Source organism: Tachysurus vachellii, chromosome 1 (genome assembly GCF_030014155.1).
Source record: "Tachysurus vachellii isolate PV-2020 chromosome 1, HZAU_Pvac_v1, whole genome shotgun sequence".
NCBI classification, from domain to species: Eukaryota; Metazoa; Chordata; class Actinopteri; order Siluriformes; family Bagridae; genus Tachysurus; species Tachysurus vachellii.
Window position 1 is genome coordinate 36,233,028 of NC_083460.1, and position 15,783 is coordinate 36,248,810.

At 40.2% G+C, this 15,783-nt stretch overlaps 2 protein-coding genes across 7 annotated transcripts in view; one reads left to right on the forward strand and one right to left on the reverse strand.

Moving 5' to 3' along the window:
• Positions 1-1,551: 1,551 nt before the first annotated feature.
• On the forward strand, positions 1,552-13,062 carry si:ch73-100l22.3 (centriolar coiled-coil protein of 110 kDa). 6 transcript variants are annotated; one of them, XM_060885382.1, is made up of 11 exons: positions 1,552-1,676; positions 2,132-2,291; positions 3,297-3,413; positions 3,510-5,571; positions 6,216-6,319; positions 8,490-8,684; positions 8,829-8,939; positions 9,454-9,552; positions 10,525-10,641; positions 12,125-12,204; positions 12,635-13,062. In XM_060885382.1, the coding sequence occupies exons 2-11, from the start codon at positions 2,160-2,162 to the stop codon at positions 12,750-12,752; spliced, it is 3,135 nt and encodes a 1,044-aa protein (XP_060741365.1). In that variant the 5' UTR covers positions 1,552-1,676; positions 2,132-2,159; the 3' UTR covers positions 12,753-13,062. The 6 variants fall into 6 exon arrangements, with proteins under 6 accessions (XP_060741365.1, XP_060741384.1, XP_060741356.1 ...); XM_060885401.1 differs by having other exon boundaries at positions 1,603-1,676; positions 2,135-2,291; XM_060885373.1 differs by having other exon boundaries at positions 1,630-1,743.
• Positions 13,063-13,143: 81 nt separating this feature from the next.
• Positions 13,144-15,783, reverse strand: part of trappc10 (trafficking protein particle complex subunit 10) — a 22,758-nt gene continuing 20,118 nt past the window's right edge. The window contains exon 23 of the mRNA XM_060885364.1: positions 13,144-15,705. Coding sequence (XP_060741347.1) covers positions 15,458-15,705 — 248 coding nt within the window. The 3' untranslated portion in view covers positions 13,144-15,457. The remainder of the gene's footprint in view (positions 15,706-15,783) is intronic.

A 15,783-nucleotide genomic window follows, 5' to 3' on the forward strand; every position in this document is an offset into this window, starting at 1 on the left:
ATCTCGTCTGATGACCTGAAGATGACAAATCTCGTGTCTGTCTTTATAGGATGCTGCTACGTATCATAAAGGAATGCTCTTGCTGAAGCGTACATGACTTTCCTGACTCACTATTTTATCATAGGGACTTATTTAGGAGCTGTAGCCAGACGACACTACATCATGGCTGAACTACAAATAACTCCCTCCATTTGTGCATTAAATAGTGTATGGAATAATGGTATTAAACCTTAATGCCTGGAATTTTTAATGACACGAAAGTAAACAGTAATATGATATTAACTACTGTTTTAAGTTACTGTAAATTGACTGGTCTCCTCTCCTGAATGGATTTAAAATGGTGCCTAGCTGTTCATTTACTAATCTAAAGGCTAGTCACTTAAGAATAATTTCCAGTTATCGAACTAGTTTAGTGATTGATTTAGATTTTGTGGGTAGAAAGTTCAGACGTAAAAGCTAATTGGTCCACTTAATAATTCTGATGCTACAGCACAATGAGCATTTAATAAATATTTAGCTATAATAAACTCCCATGGGATGCATTACCCTTTCACAGCTGCAATGCACTCAGGAAAACAACGCCAGGTTATTCCTACCTACAGCAAAAGTCTGTATAATGAGTCACAGCACTGCTGGAGCTGCAGTATTGCACTGATGTTTCACTACATATCCACTGCTGCTAATATCTTTACTGTTACTTTAGTGATGCAACCGCGCGCTCAGTGCGCAGTAATTATGCGCGTTCGTGGACAATTTAAAGAAACAAACACGACCCCTGTACTTATGTCATTTTTAAACAATAGCCTTTAGATTTAATTGCCATTAATATTTTTTTCTTGAACACAAGAAATGCAGATTTAGAGATCTATCTATCTATCTATCTATCTATCCATCTATCTATCCTCCATTCATCCACCTATCTATCTATCTATACATCCATCCTCCATCTATCTATCTATCTATCTATCTATCTATCCTCCATTCATCCATCTATCTATCTATCTATCTATCTATCTATCTATCATCCATCCATCCATCCATCTATCTATCGATTCAAGCTGTGTAACGTATGTATTTATGTCCTTGAAAATGTACTGAAAATGCTTCTAACACCAATAAGTTTAAGAAGCGTGCACTAAACATTGATATCCACTTTATTTGAGATTATTCCACTCAGTCTTTTGTTCTCCTGAGCGACTTTGAACTCTTCCGTGTCTGTAGGTGGCGCTGTGGCTGAACTACTGCAGCTTTAACAAGAACGAGCGCGCGGCAAAAGCTGTAATGGAATCCCTCGGGCATTGGATTCGTTTATTTTTGAAAGCCGATTAATAAACGATCAGCTTATAAATATAGCGTTAATAGCGTCACAGTTATAAACGCTCTTTTCAGATGAACACTAAATACTCCACTTTGTGAGTGACTTTCTCTCTCGTGTGCGCCTCGAGCCACATGCACCTTTGTTGCTAAGTTACTCCAAGCACTCACGATGACAGTTGGAGGTTTTGCCTCGCGCTAAGATTGACTAGCGCGTCATACTCTCGGGCAGTTTGATGACTGGACGGTTCTCTGTCCCGCGCAAGAGGCGGGAGCCTTATAGCCAATCCTTGTTCAGGAGGCGGTGCTTGTCAGAATGTTCTTTTCACTAGGAAACGGCTAAAACGTAAACACTGGGCCAGGTAGCTAGGCTAAATAAGCTAAAGCCTATTCGGGTTAGAAATGTTATCTTAACTTAAAGCTTTAGAGGTTTGTCAGAGTTTTAACTCATTACACAATAGATGATGTAAACTGGGGTTTCTGAGTTAGAACTCTAGAATCTAGAACTTTAGAATCGTGTTAGAATCTCGTGTCTAGGATAAATTAGCCTGCCGTTAGTTAGCTGCTTGATTATAGCGGGCTCTGGGAACAGAAATGAAGATTTTAAATAATTTATGTTACTAAAATTTGATTATTTTAAACATTGAGAAATTATAGTGTCTTGTTTTAAAAAAAAATAAAAAATAGAATCCAGTAAGAGCTAACAAGCTAAATAAATGCATAATTACTGCTAACGGTTCGTCGCTGGATTTACAATGCTGTATGTTGTGCTGATGCGTTTGTTTAACAAACTCTGAGGCAAATTATTATTCTCCAGCAGGCAGCATATTAAGGCACTTTATACAATGGAAAACTATGACGAATTTATCCGAAGACAAGCCATCCACATACGGAGGAATGTTGGTGAAAAGCCTGAACGACGAATCAGCCAGACATCGATGATCAGGTTTTACGGCTTGCCCATTCTGCCTCCTCTGGTAAGTGTTTTGGGATTTTTGTATTGCTTTCAGTCATATATATATATATATACAATTTACCGACAAAAAGTTGATTTACTAAAGATTTACTATTCAGGCATAGCAGTGAAAAGGACAGATTTAGTAATGATAAAAGGTGGCTATTGTCAGACCTGCACATTTTGGAAGAGGACTGATGTAAACCCAGTGATCAGATAGGTCAGGTCAATATATTCTAAATATTGGACTGGTGCATTAAAGCCTACAATGTAATGGGGCCTTAAATGTACAGGAGAGGGAGCGATCCAGGACAATTGCTGTGAACGATAAAGGCGTAATTTAAACTCGAAGACTGTGATATTAACCACGATAATGTGCTATTAACCTTACAAGCAGGAATTCAGTTCCAATAACAATCGAATGCAGCACTATTTATCACATGCAATACAGTAACTAAGAAATTTCTTATTCAGATCCTAGCTAATACTTGTGTGGGTCTTTTACATAATGTAACTGTTTGTTAAAATACACAGAAATGTCTATAGTCTACTACATTTTCATTTCTGGCATTTAGAAGGCACCCTTATACAGAGTGACTTACAATTTATTTCAATTTATAAAACTGAGCAATTGAGGGATAAGGGCCTTGCTCAGGGGCCCATCAGTGGCAGTTTGGTGGACCTGGGATTTGAACTCATGACCTTCCAGTCAGCAGTAAAACACCTGAACCACTAGGCTACCACATCCCTCCTAATGACTACTAAGTCATTATAAGTAGTTTTTTTTTGCTAACTGTTGTAAAAAAAAAAACAAAAAAAAAAACAACTAAAAAAAACTAACCTTGCCTCCACTGTGTTGAATGGTAAAAAAACAAAAACACAGCTCTCAATTCTTTTTTCATAGCTTTCACATAAATTTGATTTGAGAGCAGCTTATTACAGTAATTCTGATCACACACGAAGGCGTAATATCCTGTGCTCTATGAATGCTGGAAACTAAACATGACTTAAATTATTTATTTTTCAGCTGAACAAAGACCAGAAGGAAGAAATGCAAAGCCTGAGAGAATCAGTCTCTGATCTTACAAATAAGAGGAAAACATCGTCACTGTCTTATGTACAGACCATACTAGAGAGTATTCGGGTAATGCAAAAAAAAAAATCACAGAATGCTACAGATATCAGCTTGTTACCTATCCAATTATTTACCGTGTTTTTGTGCTTTCTTCCTTTGATTTAGCTGCAAAATGTTTCAACCATTGAAGAGTTTAAGGATGAGATAGGACTAGAAAATCCAATGAACAATAAATTCCAAAGCATCACTCGCCTCACTGGAGGTAACAATGAGTATAATAAAGCTACTGAAAGCCACTGGAATTCATCGTCCTTACCTTTCAGTCAACAAATGCTTAGCGAGATGGAAAGTCACCCGCTCACATCTACAGCTTGCGATGGTCATAAGGCTATAAGCCTTAGACCTTTTGACAGAGAGGATTCTTTAGAGAGCTGCCACACTACTGTTCTGTTTGAAGGTTTTCCTATGTTTGGTCACAGGCTGGAGAAAGCTGTGGAGATGAACACAGGTTATGGATATGACTCTTCCTCACTTTCTATTTCAGTGGATCATTCTCTTATAGATGCTAGCCACCAAAGGTTATCATCTGGATATGTGACAAATGAAACCCACAACATCACCCCTAGCTGGATTAACAGGACGGAACACATCAGAAAAGATCCAGAGGGCAGACAGTCACATGGTGGTGAAGTGATATTAAATTCTTCAAACATCTCTAATAGGACTGGTGACATCATCAGCCACACTCCAGTAGATGGAGAGGTCTGTGAGGAGGAGTATGTAGTTTTGAACAATGGACAGATCAATGAGCTTATAGAGCCAGTAAATTTAGCAGTGGTGCCAGAGCCGTCCGAAGGACCTTACCGCATGAGTCTGCAAAATCTTTTGAAGAAATCTCAAGAGCACAGGAGGCGTCAGCGCCTCCTGCGTAACCAGGCAAAAGCTTTGAAAGCCAGTGAAGCTGGACCTGCCACTGAACACAGTCACTCTGATAAGGAAAACGAGGGATTGCTGCCAGGGGACAATGGGCAGGCTGAGGTCAAGAGAACAAGTGAGAACCAGGTGGAGGATCATTTAGCAGATCAAGATCTCCTGACACACAAACAAGATGGAGAGAGAGAGAGTATAGAGCCTCGTGAAGTCATCTACCAAGGCACAGATTTCCTTAATTTCACTCCAGCCTCAAACAGCACAGGGAGTTCAAATGGAAAAACGTCACCTTCCTCAAACTGTCCAAATATAGCCGTCAGTCCCACTCAGTCTACTTCAGCAAAATCTCTGTACCAGTCCAGGGGCAAGAAAATGGGCAGCATGCTGCCCAGACCTTGCTTAACAGGAAACAAAAAATTTAAGAATATTCCTGCTCTAAAGATGTGCTTAAGCCCAGCGCGCAGTAAAAAAAGCAGTCCCACATCTGTCTTAGTCAAAAAAAACCTGGTCAAAGTGCCTGTCTGTGTGGATGATGAAACAAGACTCAATCCATGTGGGCAAAAAAAAAGCAGACCTGTGGGTCTCCTGCCAGGGGCTGAGGGAGTTGTGCCTGTGTGCAAGAGCATGGATCAGGCCAAACAGATCGCTCAGCTGGAGCTTAACCTGTCAAGCCTTAAAGTTCTAATCTCCGATCTGGAGTCAACACTCGCAGAGTCGCAGGCACACAATCCCAAAGAGGCAGCCAACATCTCCCAGCAAACACTGCTTTCGGAACATGAAAGCGTCTCTATGCCTGCTAGTGATGGAAAGTCTCAATGTGTGGTTACTTTTAGTGAGACTGTACAGCAGAAAGTCCTAGCTAAGGATCATGGGATAGAGCCAGGGACTAAACAGCATGAACCGCCACAATGTGTCACCTCTCTAGTGCAGAAAATGAGGGTGCCGGAGGCTTTCTGCACTATCAATGTTTCAAAGCAACTCTCTGAGAGGACTGCTGTTTTTACAAATGGCAACAATCAGCTTGAAGAAAGGAAGAATGCCTCAGGCAACAAAAAGAAAGCATCTGAACTCATGGAAGACTCCTTAAATGCCTCCTCTCTTAATCGGTCATATGATGTGGACACACCCTCAGGACTGTGGTCCCAGTCTGGGACCAGAGGAAAGCAGCTGACCCCAGAGCTGGGTGGGCAAGAGGGGGTGTCACGTGCCAAACGTAGACTGCAAATGAACCATGTGGATGAAAACACATTGGGCCAACCGAGAAATGAATTACGAGCTCAGTCCAGAACACCTAAAGGTAAGAGAAGCATTTTTGAACATTCTTTGTCACTGAAAAGCATTTCTTTTTTTAGGATTTAAAAGGGAAAAAGCTGCTTTTTGTTTCTTAAGCTGCTCTGAGTCACTATGGCAATCCTGTAATTCACCAGAGAGCTCTGGTTTAAATTGTTTTTCAAATTCTCACGTCATATATGCAGCGAATTCCCAGATCTTATACCCAACAGCTGTAAAGCACAATAAAAAAATAAGAACTTTGTGGTGTAAAACAGAAATAGGCAAATGGCTAATATCGTAATGCTTTGATTTGTTTGTTTTTAAACACCAGTAAAACTCTATGGTTGATGGTTTTCTTGGTATTGCCATTCCTTTCTTTAATTCCCATTATTAAATCATATTAGGCATATTTTGTCAGTCTGGCTTTATGATCCTTTTAAGAGGATAATTCTTGATAAACCCTCTTGCTGTAATGATGATGGCAAGATAATAGTCCTGTCTCACTTGTGATGCTCGTTAAGTACCCGTGAGAAGTTCTGCTTCTGTGCAGCATAATCATTTTGCTGTAAGTGCTGCTGCAGCGATTAGTTGATCTGTCATTATTGGAATGAACCAGTATTAAAGAAACGATGTAGACTAACCGAGAGCTTGCGCTTTATATGTCATCAGCAATTCAGAGGGCTGTGCAGGAACTAAAGCTGAGGGATGAGCACGGTGCGCAGGTCAGGGCTCTGGTGGAGGAGCAGTGGCGACAGCAGCATGAAATCTTGCAGGTGAGAAATGCAATGCGATACATTATATAATTCATTCTGTTCTACATTACAACAGACCCCAATGCAACAGATTGTAGCACTTTAATAAGTCTGAAATAGTCTAATAATGAAATAGTCCCTCATTGTTTTAAAAAATATTTCAGACTGTTAGATGCTTACCTAATAATAATTATAGACTTCCTATGAACCTTGTTATATGACCAGCATCAAAGCATAAACAGGTGTAAACCTACACACCAGCCATTTTTTTTAACCAATTGGATTGGGGCAATTAAACAGTAAATGGCTTCCAGTTTTAGAAAGTGTACATTTATAAATTGCATGACTACAGGTGAGACATAGTAAAAGCAACCGGTGCGTAGGTGGCAGCAGTGTGAAATTGTGTGGAGTAGCTGCATGCAGGATTTAAAAATATGTCTGGAACAAATGTGTCCAACCCTTGAATGAGAATAAGTGTTCTTACTGGGTTTTGTAGAGTTTTTCGACATTTGTAGAATTTCTGTACCACTGAGCGACCTGAAGAAGTGTTCTCTTCACACACAGTATTTATGCTTTCTTGCAGCATGCAAGATTTCAGATGTAATAAGGGATGATGTATTGTATATACTGATGATCTTTTGATTCTTCTTGTTACCTGATCAGAGTCCATCCGGGTAATACGATTAGATGACAGGTTACGTGACTGGTAAGGTTTGTGTGCACCTCACCAGTCACACTCATGTGCCTTCCAATCCAGATTTAGTCAAACTGTTGCTGTTTTAAATCTTCCACTCATCTGGGAAGGCTTTCCAGTAGATTTCGGAGATTGACTGCAGGCTTTTGTTCAGCCACAGAAGTATTAGTGAAGTCAGGCACTGATGTCAGGTGATAAGGCCAGACTGTTATATGGGGCTGAGCTCAAGGCTCTGTGCTAAACTTGGCAAACTTGGCAAACCGTGTCTTAATGGAGCCCACTTTGTGTACCAGTAAAGGCACATCTTAATGCTACATGCCCACATAAGGATGTGACAACATAACAAAAGTTTTATAATGCCTAAAATGTTTTTATTGGCTATATATTTAAGCTCAGAGAGGTACTTACAGACATCACATCATTCTGTGTTCCCCTTATGTCCACTGGTGGAATGGCAAACCTCTACATTCATCCTGTTTGGCTGTAACACTGACATTTTTTCCACCCATCTTGATAGCTGATGTGAACATTTACCTGAAACTGCTGGACTGTGTCAGCATGATTTTACCCATTGCGCTGTGCCACAAGATTGGCTGATTAGATAGCTGCATGAATGAGCACGTGTACATGTGTTCCAGGTAAAGTGCTCAGTGATTGTATATAGCAGTACTAATGTATAAAAAGCTCATAACTGCTGTCTGACATGTCAAAAGAGCTTTGTCTAAAAGTTGAATTTAAAACCTTAGAAGGAGGCATGAGCTTCATCTCTTTCTCTTATTCAAGGACGTTGGCTTCTGTTTCTCCTTCACTGTGTTCTGTAGGCCGTGTCCTTGCACCATTAATTACTTGCTGTAATTTATGCATCTTACAAACCATTAATGAACTTGGGCTGCTTTTGTAATGGATCCTGGCATCTCTCTCTCTCTCTCTCTCTCTCTCTCTCTCTCTCTCTCTCTCACACACACACACACACCCTCTCTCTCTCTCTCTCTCTCTCTCTCTCTCTCTCACACACACACACACACACACCCTTGCTGTCTCTCCCTCTCTCTCTCTCTCTCTCTCTCTCTCTCTCTCACACACACACCCTCGCTGTCTCTCTCTCTCTCTCTCTCTCTCTCTCTCAAACTCTCTCTCACTCTCTGTGGGTGCGTCAGGTCAGAGATGAGAAATTCAGCCTTGTTTTGGGAATTGACAGAGAAAATGAGCGGATCATTTTTGTTTAATTGATAAGCGTTCGAGCTTAAGTGCTGATCTCTCCGTGCCCTGTTGCTCATATCTGTTAGTGGGGTGTCTAATAATGCCACCTCTGTTCCCCATTAATATTTTTGCCCAAGTTACTGTCCTTCATTTACCCCATTACATCTCAAACTATTCCCTTATTTTCTCCCATTGGCCTCTTTTGGATCCACCCTCCTCTCTTTATCCATTATCTCTCATGGCCTCTTTTAGCCCCTGTCCATCCATTCATCCATTTTCTTTCTCTATCCATTTCAGTCTCTGGCAATGAAGTACCATTTTCTACGGAGCGTGTCCTTCCCATGTCCCAGCTCAGGATCACGTCTGGAGGACATGACCACCTCCTGTCTCTCCTCCTCCCCTGTTTCTATGGGGCTGGGTTCTTCTTCCCATTTACATGAGTTCACTCTGTCTGAACTGAGCGCTCTGTCAGATTCACTGAACATTTCACAGGTGCCTTCCATGGCATTGCCAGATTTATATAAAAGTTATTGCTAATAATGTGGACGTGGAATAATCCTAGTGGTGTTGCTGGGTAACATTCCTGAATTTTCTTCTTTTCCCCCCTCTTAATGGCTTGTGGCTGTGCTCTTTTAGTCCCGTCTTCCTCTGTGTCATCGCCCCCTGATGGCAGCAGCTGTAAAAGGCTACCTGACCCGCAGGCTTCTTCGTACAGAGAGAGTAGCTCAGCTCATCAGAACCATTAAGGTGACAAATGCAAACTTTTTTTCATATACCCTTTAAAAAAATTTCTTTTATAAACTATTATATCATTGTTATATTATGTTTCCTTCCAACAATGATTTTGAAGAGTTTGCCTGTCATATTGTAAGAACACCCATACAAATAACCCGTCAACAGAAATGAACTAAAAATAGTGTCACAGATATACCGCAGTACTGTGTCCATATTTGTCAGTCCTTTAAAAATGACATAAAATCTCTGCTATGTGTTGTGACTAAAATGACTCACAGTTTAGAGTAAGACATGAGACTCGCATTATCAGGTTATTTAAAAGAGTATCATGCAGCGCTTCTGCTGACATTCTTTAACTGATCGAATGAGAACATCTATAGGGGTTTGAAAATGTTTTTATTTTAAATAGATTTGTTTGCGTTAATAAGCCTTACAATTAGTTTTTTGCGGTCTCACAAAAAATGTTTACAGAGGAAACTGTATGTTAATGAAAAAAGAAATCTATTTGTGTACATTTCACACACAGGACACTCAGCTGTTTCTCCAGAGCTTTCAGCCTCCTACACCAGGCAGAGAGTACAACAGCAAACAGGATCAAGTTCTGCAAGAGAGAGTCACACTACAGGTAAGCTCACACACACACACGTGCAAAGGTCTTTCTCATTCATTCTTCTACCGCTTATCCGAACTACCTCGGGTCACGGGGAGCCTGTGCCTATCTCAGGCATCAAGGCAGGATATACCCTGGACGGAGTGCCAACCCATCGCAGGGCGCACACACACACACACACTCATTCACTCACGCAATCACACACTACGGACAATTTTCCAGAGATGAGAATCAACCTACCATGCATGTCTTTGGACCGGGGGAGGAAACCCCCGAGGCACGGGGAGAACATGCAAACTCCACACACACAAGGTGGAGGCGGGAATCGAACCCCGACCCTGGAGGTGTGAGGCGAACGTGCTAACCACTAAGCCACCGTGCCCCCCAAGGTCTTTCTCAGTTCCAATGAATTCTTTGTTTATACTAATTGTTAAAATTGTCGGTTTGTGAGTACATTACATGCAATCTAAACCAAATGAATGAACATACGACGAGCAGCACTTAGTGTTGTCAGAAATGACATTATATCTAATATATATATATATATATATATATATATATATATATATATATATATATATATATATATATATATATATATATATAATATTGACCTTGAATTTTGTATTCTATTAATCTTTATATTATTCTTTATATTAACCTTTTGTTCTATGTTTTGTTTTGTAAAGCTGCTTTGAGACAATGTCAATTGTAAAAAGCGCTATACGAATAAACTTGAATTGAATTGAATTGAAGAAACCTGATTGTGGACATGTCTCATCAAAATGTATTCTACCTGTCCTTATCGACCAGATTGTGACAACATTTTTTCCACCACATCTGGCCCAAGATGTGCATAGCATTATTTTTCTATTTACCGATAAACCCACTCTTTTAAAGCTAATTTCATTTCAATTGGTCTTTCCCTAAGCCTTTTTTATGGATGCAGGTTAGGTTTTAATATCTGCTCATATCTCTCTATTACAGTTGCGCTCAGCACGTTTCGAGCTGCACGACCTGTTCTTTAGTGTGTGTCCTGCAGAACGCATGCAGGTGATCAGCCGGGACCGCCAGCTGAGTAGAGAAAGAGGGCTCAAACTAAAGGTAATGTCATCATGATCTTAGCTTCAGGACTGCACACGTCACACAATTGAATGTAGCAGACACATTATATTTATCATTGTCGGTGCAAATGTGCCTTGGGTCTGGAGAACAGAATCAGCCATTATAAAGCTGTAACAGTCTCACAGGCTTCTTATTCTTTTATAAATCTCTCACTCACTCTCTCTGATCACTGGCTTTGCTCTTGTGTATTTTCCGTATTGATTGTGGATGTGCTGTTTGTCAATACCATCTAAAAGTGTCAAGCTGACAGCAAGCCTCAGGACACTTGGTTATTGGCTGAATGTCTGCTGGTATTTTACGAGTTTTAAATCATCTATGGATGATTTTTATACCTAAAATGTAGTGATCAAAGTGAATCATTATAGCAACTAGACACAGAACCTTGAATTAGTGTGTGTAACATAGTTAACTGTAATAGTTAATTCAATTTTTTAAACATTATTTTGTTAAATCTTGATTGATCTCCGGAGGAAAATTTTACATGGTGTGTGATGTGTATCAGAATAAAGGGATTAAAATCTTATTAAGCATCAGTAAAAACACGTCTTTTTATACCACAGAGCTTGACTCTCAATTTATAGCTACACTATAGTAAAAAACTATATCATTTACTATTTAACATTTGTCAATAAATTAAAAAAATGTAATCACTGCTTTGGAATAAGAAACATTAAACACTTTGGAACATTTTGACATGAATAATCGTCCTTGTGTCCAGCTGCACCAGATCACCCTGTTGTTCATTATTTAAGTCTCATTCTGTTGTTTATATAACCTATTGTTCGTGTTACCCACTCTACTGGTACTAGATGAACTGTAGATGGTAAGTAACATTCTACAGGATTAAAATAATATGGGGTCCTGGGGTCCATTTCTATTTTACATGTGCAGTTTATTTCCATTTGGAACAGCAATGTCATTGTTTTTCTCGGGTCTCCTCTGGAAAAAAACAGATCGTTTTCCACCAAGCTCAGTGGTTGTCTGATAAATTTAGACCCCTCTGGAAGGACATGTCCATGATTTTCTATGCAGGTGTCACCTCATTTTAGGGAAAAATAATGATGCCTGCTGCTACTTGTATTATTCAATTAATAACTCCTAAATATTACATGCTTTCCAAGTCACAAAACAAATAATGGATGCTTCTTGTATACTTTGTGATTTCCTCCTGTGGTAAATTTATTGCTGTCAATGAGATATTAAAAGGCTTACGTCCTTATGATAAATGAATCCACTTTGAATAGCGTTTATAAACAGGCTTTTAAGGACCAGCGTATGGTTAAAGGCTCTGTCAGCATCGTGCTGAAATTACAGTGGCTTATTATACACCTATTAAGGGCTAGAAAGTCAGGACGCTTTCCAGGATTTAATGCTTGCATGGAAGTTGAAGATTTTTTTGAGCTCTTCATGTACTGACTGAGTGTAACACTGTCAAATTAGAAGCATGTGTTTCTTATTCCAGGGGAGTACAGAGCTGCAGGGCAGAAGGAAAGGTTCTCTGTCTGCTGCTACCAGGAAAGCCCTGGAGAGGAAAAGGACATTGTGAGTGTGTTTCTGAAGATTTACTGATTTCATCATATTTTAGCCATACAACTGAAGTTCAGTGTAACCAGCCATTGAAGATCTAGTACTTTAGCAGAATGGTTCCAGAAACTAGCTCTTACATTCAGTGCAACGTATTTAAAGGTATTTTTATGCTTAGCTTGAATACTTGGATCTATACCCAAGGTCCTGGTGCTGGAGAAACACTGAACTAAGCGGTTTCTCTCTAACACAACGATTTGTTTTTTAAAAAAAAAAACTTTGAAAGGACACCACAAGGGATACTGGGCAAGGTTCCGGTTTCAGTACTCAACAGACCAAATAGAAGAAGTTCTCATAAGTCTCCTTAGTTTTTTTTTTCCCAGGCCCTCAGGCCGCTTTCTCCTGAGGAAAGCTGATGTAACTTCTTCGATGGTGTTGCTGTTGTCAGGTTACAGAAGAAAGCGGCTGAAAGGACAAAGCCAGCAGTGGGTGCAGAGGAAAGATGGACGTTTGTGCCAAACCCACGCAGAGTTCCAAAGAAGACTACTCCATTACGGCGCAGGTGAAGAGCTTACACTTCTGCTGCACACACAGACGCCAACACAGCATGGGGCCTTGCTTGAATATCACCATGTCATGTTTAATGACACAATGCCTTTATTTATTTTTTTTTTAAAAGTTAGGTGTCAAAATTTGGAAAAGTTTCCTATTTATTCATCTCGCCAAGTTTGTGAAATGTGGGAAAATATACTTGCAAATTGACAGGTAGTTAGTTCATGTATTTTTTTTAAATACTGTCAGCGGTATGTTGAATTGCTTCTGAATTTATTTTGTATTTGCATCCATCCACTTTCTAATAAATGATTGTGCTAATTAGTTCTTGTGCAGTTCTTTAATATTTATCTGGAGAAAAAAGAATGTACAGGAAAATAAAAATAAAAAAACGAACACCAAATATTTTTAAAACATATTTTTTTTTTATAATTGTATAATGTGTACATACTCTTCATTTAAATAATTAATCTAAATACAATCTGTGGTGCTCAACTGATGGAATAATTTACAAACAGCTTGTGAATATTTGACATTGTTGGCTGACCCACTGATTCACATGATGTAATCCCACAGTCCATCTGCTGAAGTGGGAGGCAAACAGGCTCCCTTGTGTATGAAGTGTGTAAGAGTAATGGTTCACAGTTCAGCTTCCTGACACCCATCTGATCATACAATTGATGGGAGAGAGGCAGACTGATCACTCTCTTACTGTTAAAGACTTGACCCCTGATTAATTCAACTCATCTGAGACAGAAGAAAGGATTTATTCATAGAATAAATACTGTGCTAGCCATGAAAATCAGAGGATCTGCAATGACGCATACATATACAAGCAAAGATATGACAAGTCTGCTTCTTTGTAATTTGTACTTTCCCAAACGTTTGCTTACAGCAACAGACCCAAATACTTCAACCAGAAAGCACACAACACAAACTCATTTGGCTGCTCACGAACAAGTGCTAAAAGTCTTGAACATAATACTCCCCCACCCCCACCCATCACTAGCTGGTGATAATTATCTGACGTACTCAGTTAGTGCACTCTAAAGTGTATCCAGCTATTACAAGTACAGCCTCAGGCTTTCAGCCGTCACAGGCCTTTCGTTACCATTAGTGCACAAAACCCAAAAACAAAACATGAAGTGTCAGCATTATTAAGTTATAACTATTACCTCCCTGCTTCATCAGACCATCAGAAAATGAAATGGGTGTACAGACTCCATGACATGAGGATAAATGCTGATCATCCTCACTTGTCTGTTTAATATTTAGTCACTGTGCAGAGATTTCTGAATCTACTGAACTGGTTTCCCACTGCTCAACCCATTACAGGAGTGTTTCTCATACATGTGCAACTGGAATGTCATGTAAACAAATGATTTATCGTTCATAGTGTCATTTAGAACTGTGTCAGTGTAGCATCTGGGAAAAACTCACTCCTGAAAGGGTTCAATGCTGCAAGCCAAATTGAGCTGTAGCTTGAATGTGCAAAGAATTATATTGGATTGGCACAGCAACAAACCGTGTGATGCAAAACAATGCCCCGGTACTATGTGCAAACCATTAACGTACGCAGCCGTGTCTTTTGGTTGAAAAACAGGAGGGCATCACAATCTCCCCAGTCAAGCATGCAGTGTGTTAGTAAGTTGCTATTGTTGCTCCAGGCTTCTCTCTTTTGTAGGTGTGCAGTGGTTGTTACTGCTGTCACACGGTTTTAGAGTTCCGATGAGGGCACCAGACGGACTGGTTCAAAGGATTTACTTCCATTTGCTTCTTTGCTGCATCATAGATAACTTGCTGTCTGACGTTTTGTCATTTGCAAGCACAGATGCAGCGTAAAGGAAATACAGTATGGTTTTCTCTGAGGTGTCAGCCTAATCTGCAGAAAAAACGGGGGGAAAATAAGTAATCAAGTACTCGCTTCAGAGTTAGTGACTCATGCTTACATGAAGTCAACTTCAACTCCGAACTGGTCCGTGCCCGTTGTATATATATATATATATATATATATATATCTTTAACAGTACATACAGGGCAAGGGGACTGCACGTCTGTTTAGCAGGACACACATACATACACATACATCAGCAAGCTTGATTGAAGCAGCCTAATCGAACAGATAATCTTAATCAGTAAATCAGCAGTCTCCTCTCTACTCGTCTCCTCCCACTCTCACCTCCTCTGTCAAAGTTCATGTTTCAGAGCAAATACATGCATGTGAGCCTGGGGTCAGACAGTAAACAACAACAAAAAAAATAAAAAATAAAATCTTGCAATGGATACACGTGTATTTCCATTTTAATAATCACAATACCTGCCAACCCTTCCACAGAGGTCACTGTGTATTTGTTGTGTGTGCACATTTGTGTCTCAGCTAGTATGACTCTGTCATGGTAGTTTTGATGACTTCCCCTGCAGGAAGCTAAACTGGGGCTGACTGCCCACTGAGTCATAGGAGAAAGTGACTGAGGAGATGAGAACGCAATAAAGAAATGAGACAAAAACCATTAGATAGTAGATTGATTCTCAGGCTCCTGCCATTGGTTAGTGTTTCTGTATTCAGGCCAGGCCAACACCCATTGCCCACCCACTGAGTACACAGATCGGGACACGCCACCGCCCTTATACCTGAGCCCCCCTCGTCCCCCATCTCCTGTCCAATAAGATCACAAAAAGCAGGGTCCAGGACCAGGTGGGGCAGGGCCTTACATGGGTGTCATGTGACATTGACCTCAAGTATATGGTCATCTGTGCTGGGCAGCACTAGGACCTGTTGCGCCTGGCTGGAGTTGAACACTTGGCCCGGACTGAAGGGCTCGAGCCGGGGCATGGGAAGAGCCCTCTGCTGCTGTTCATTGCTGCCCACAGAGTGAATGCTTCCTCGGCTTCGCAGACTGGCTGTGTCTCCCTGCTCCTCCAGACCCTTGTCCAGAAGAGAGAGGTTGTCGTTCTCTAGGCATGAATCTATAAGGAAAGAAAATAGAGGGGTTTAACATGAATAAGTTATTCATATACAAATAATATACTGTATGTAAATATACC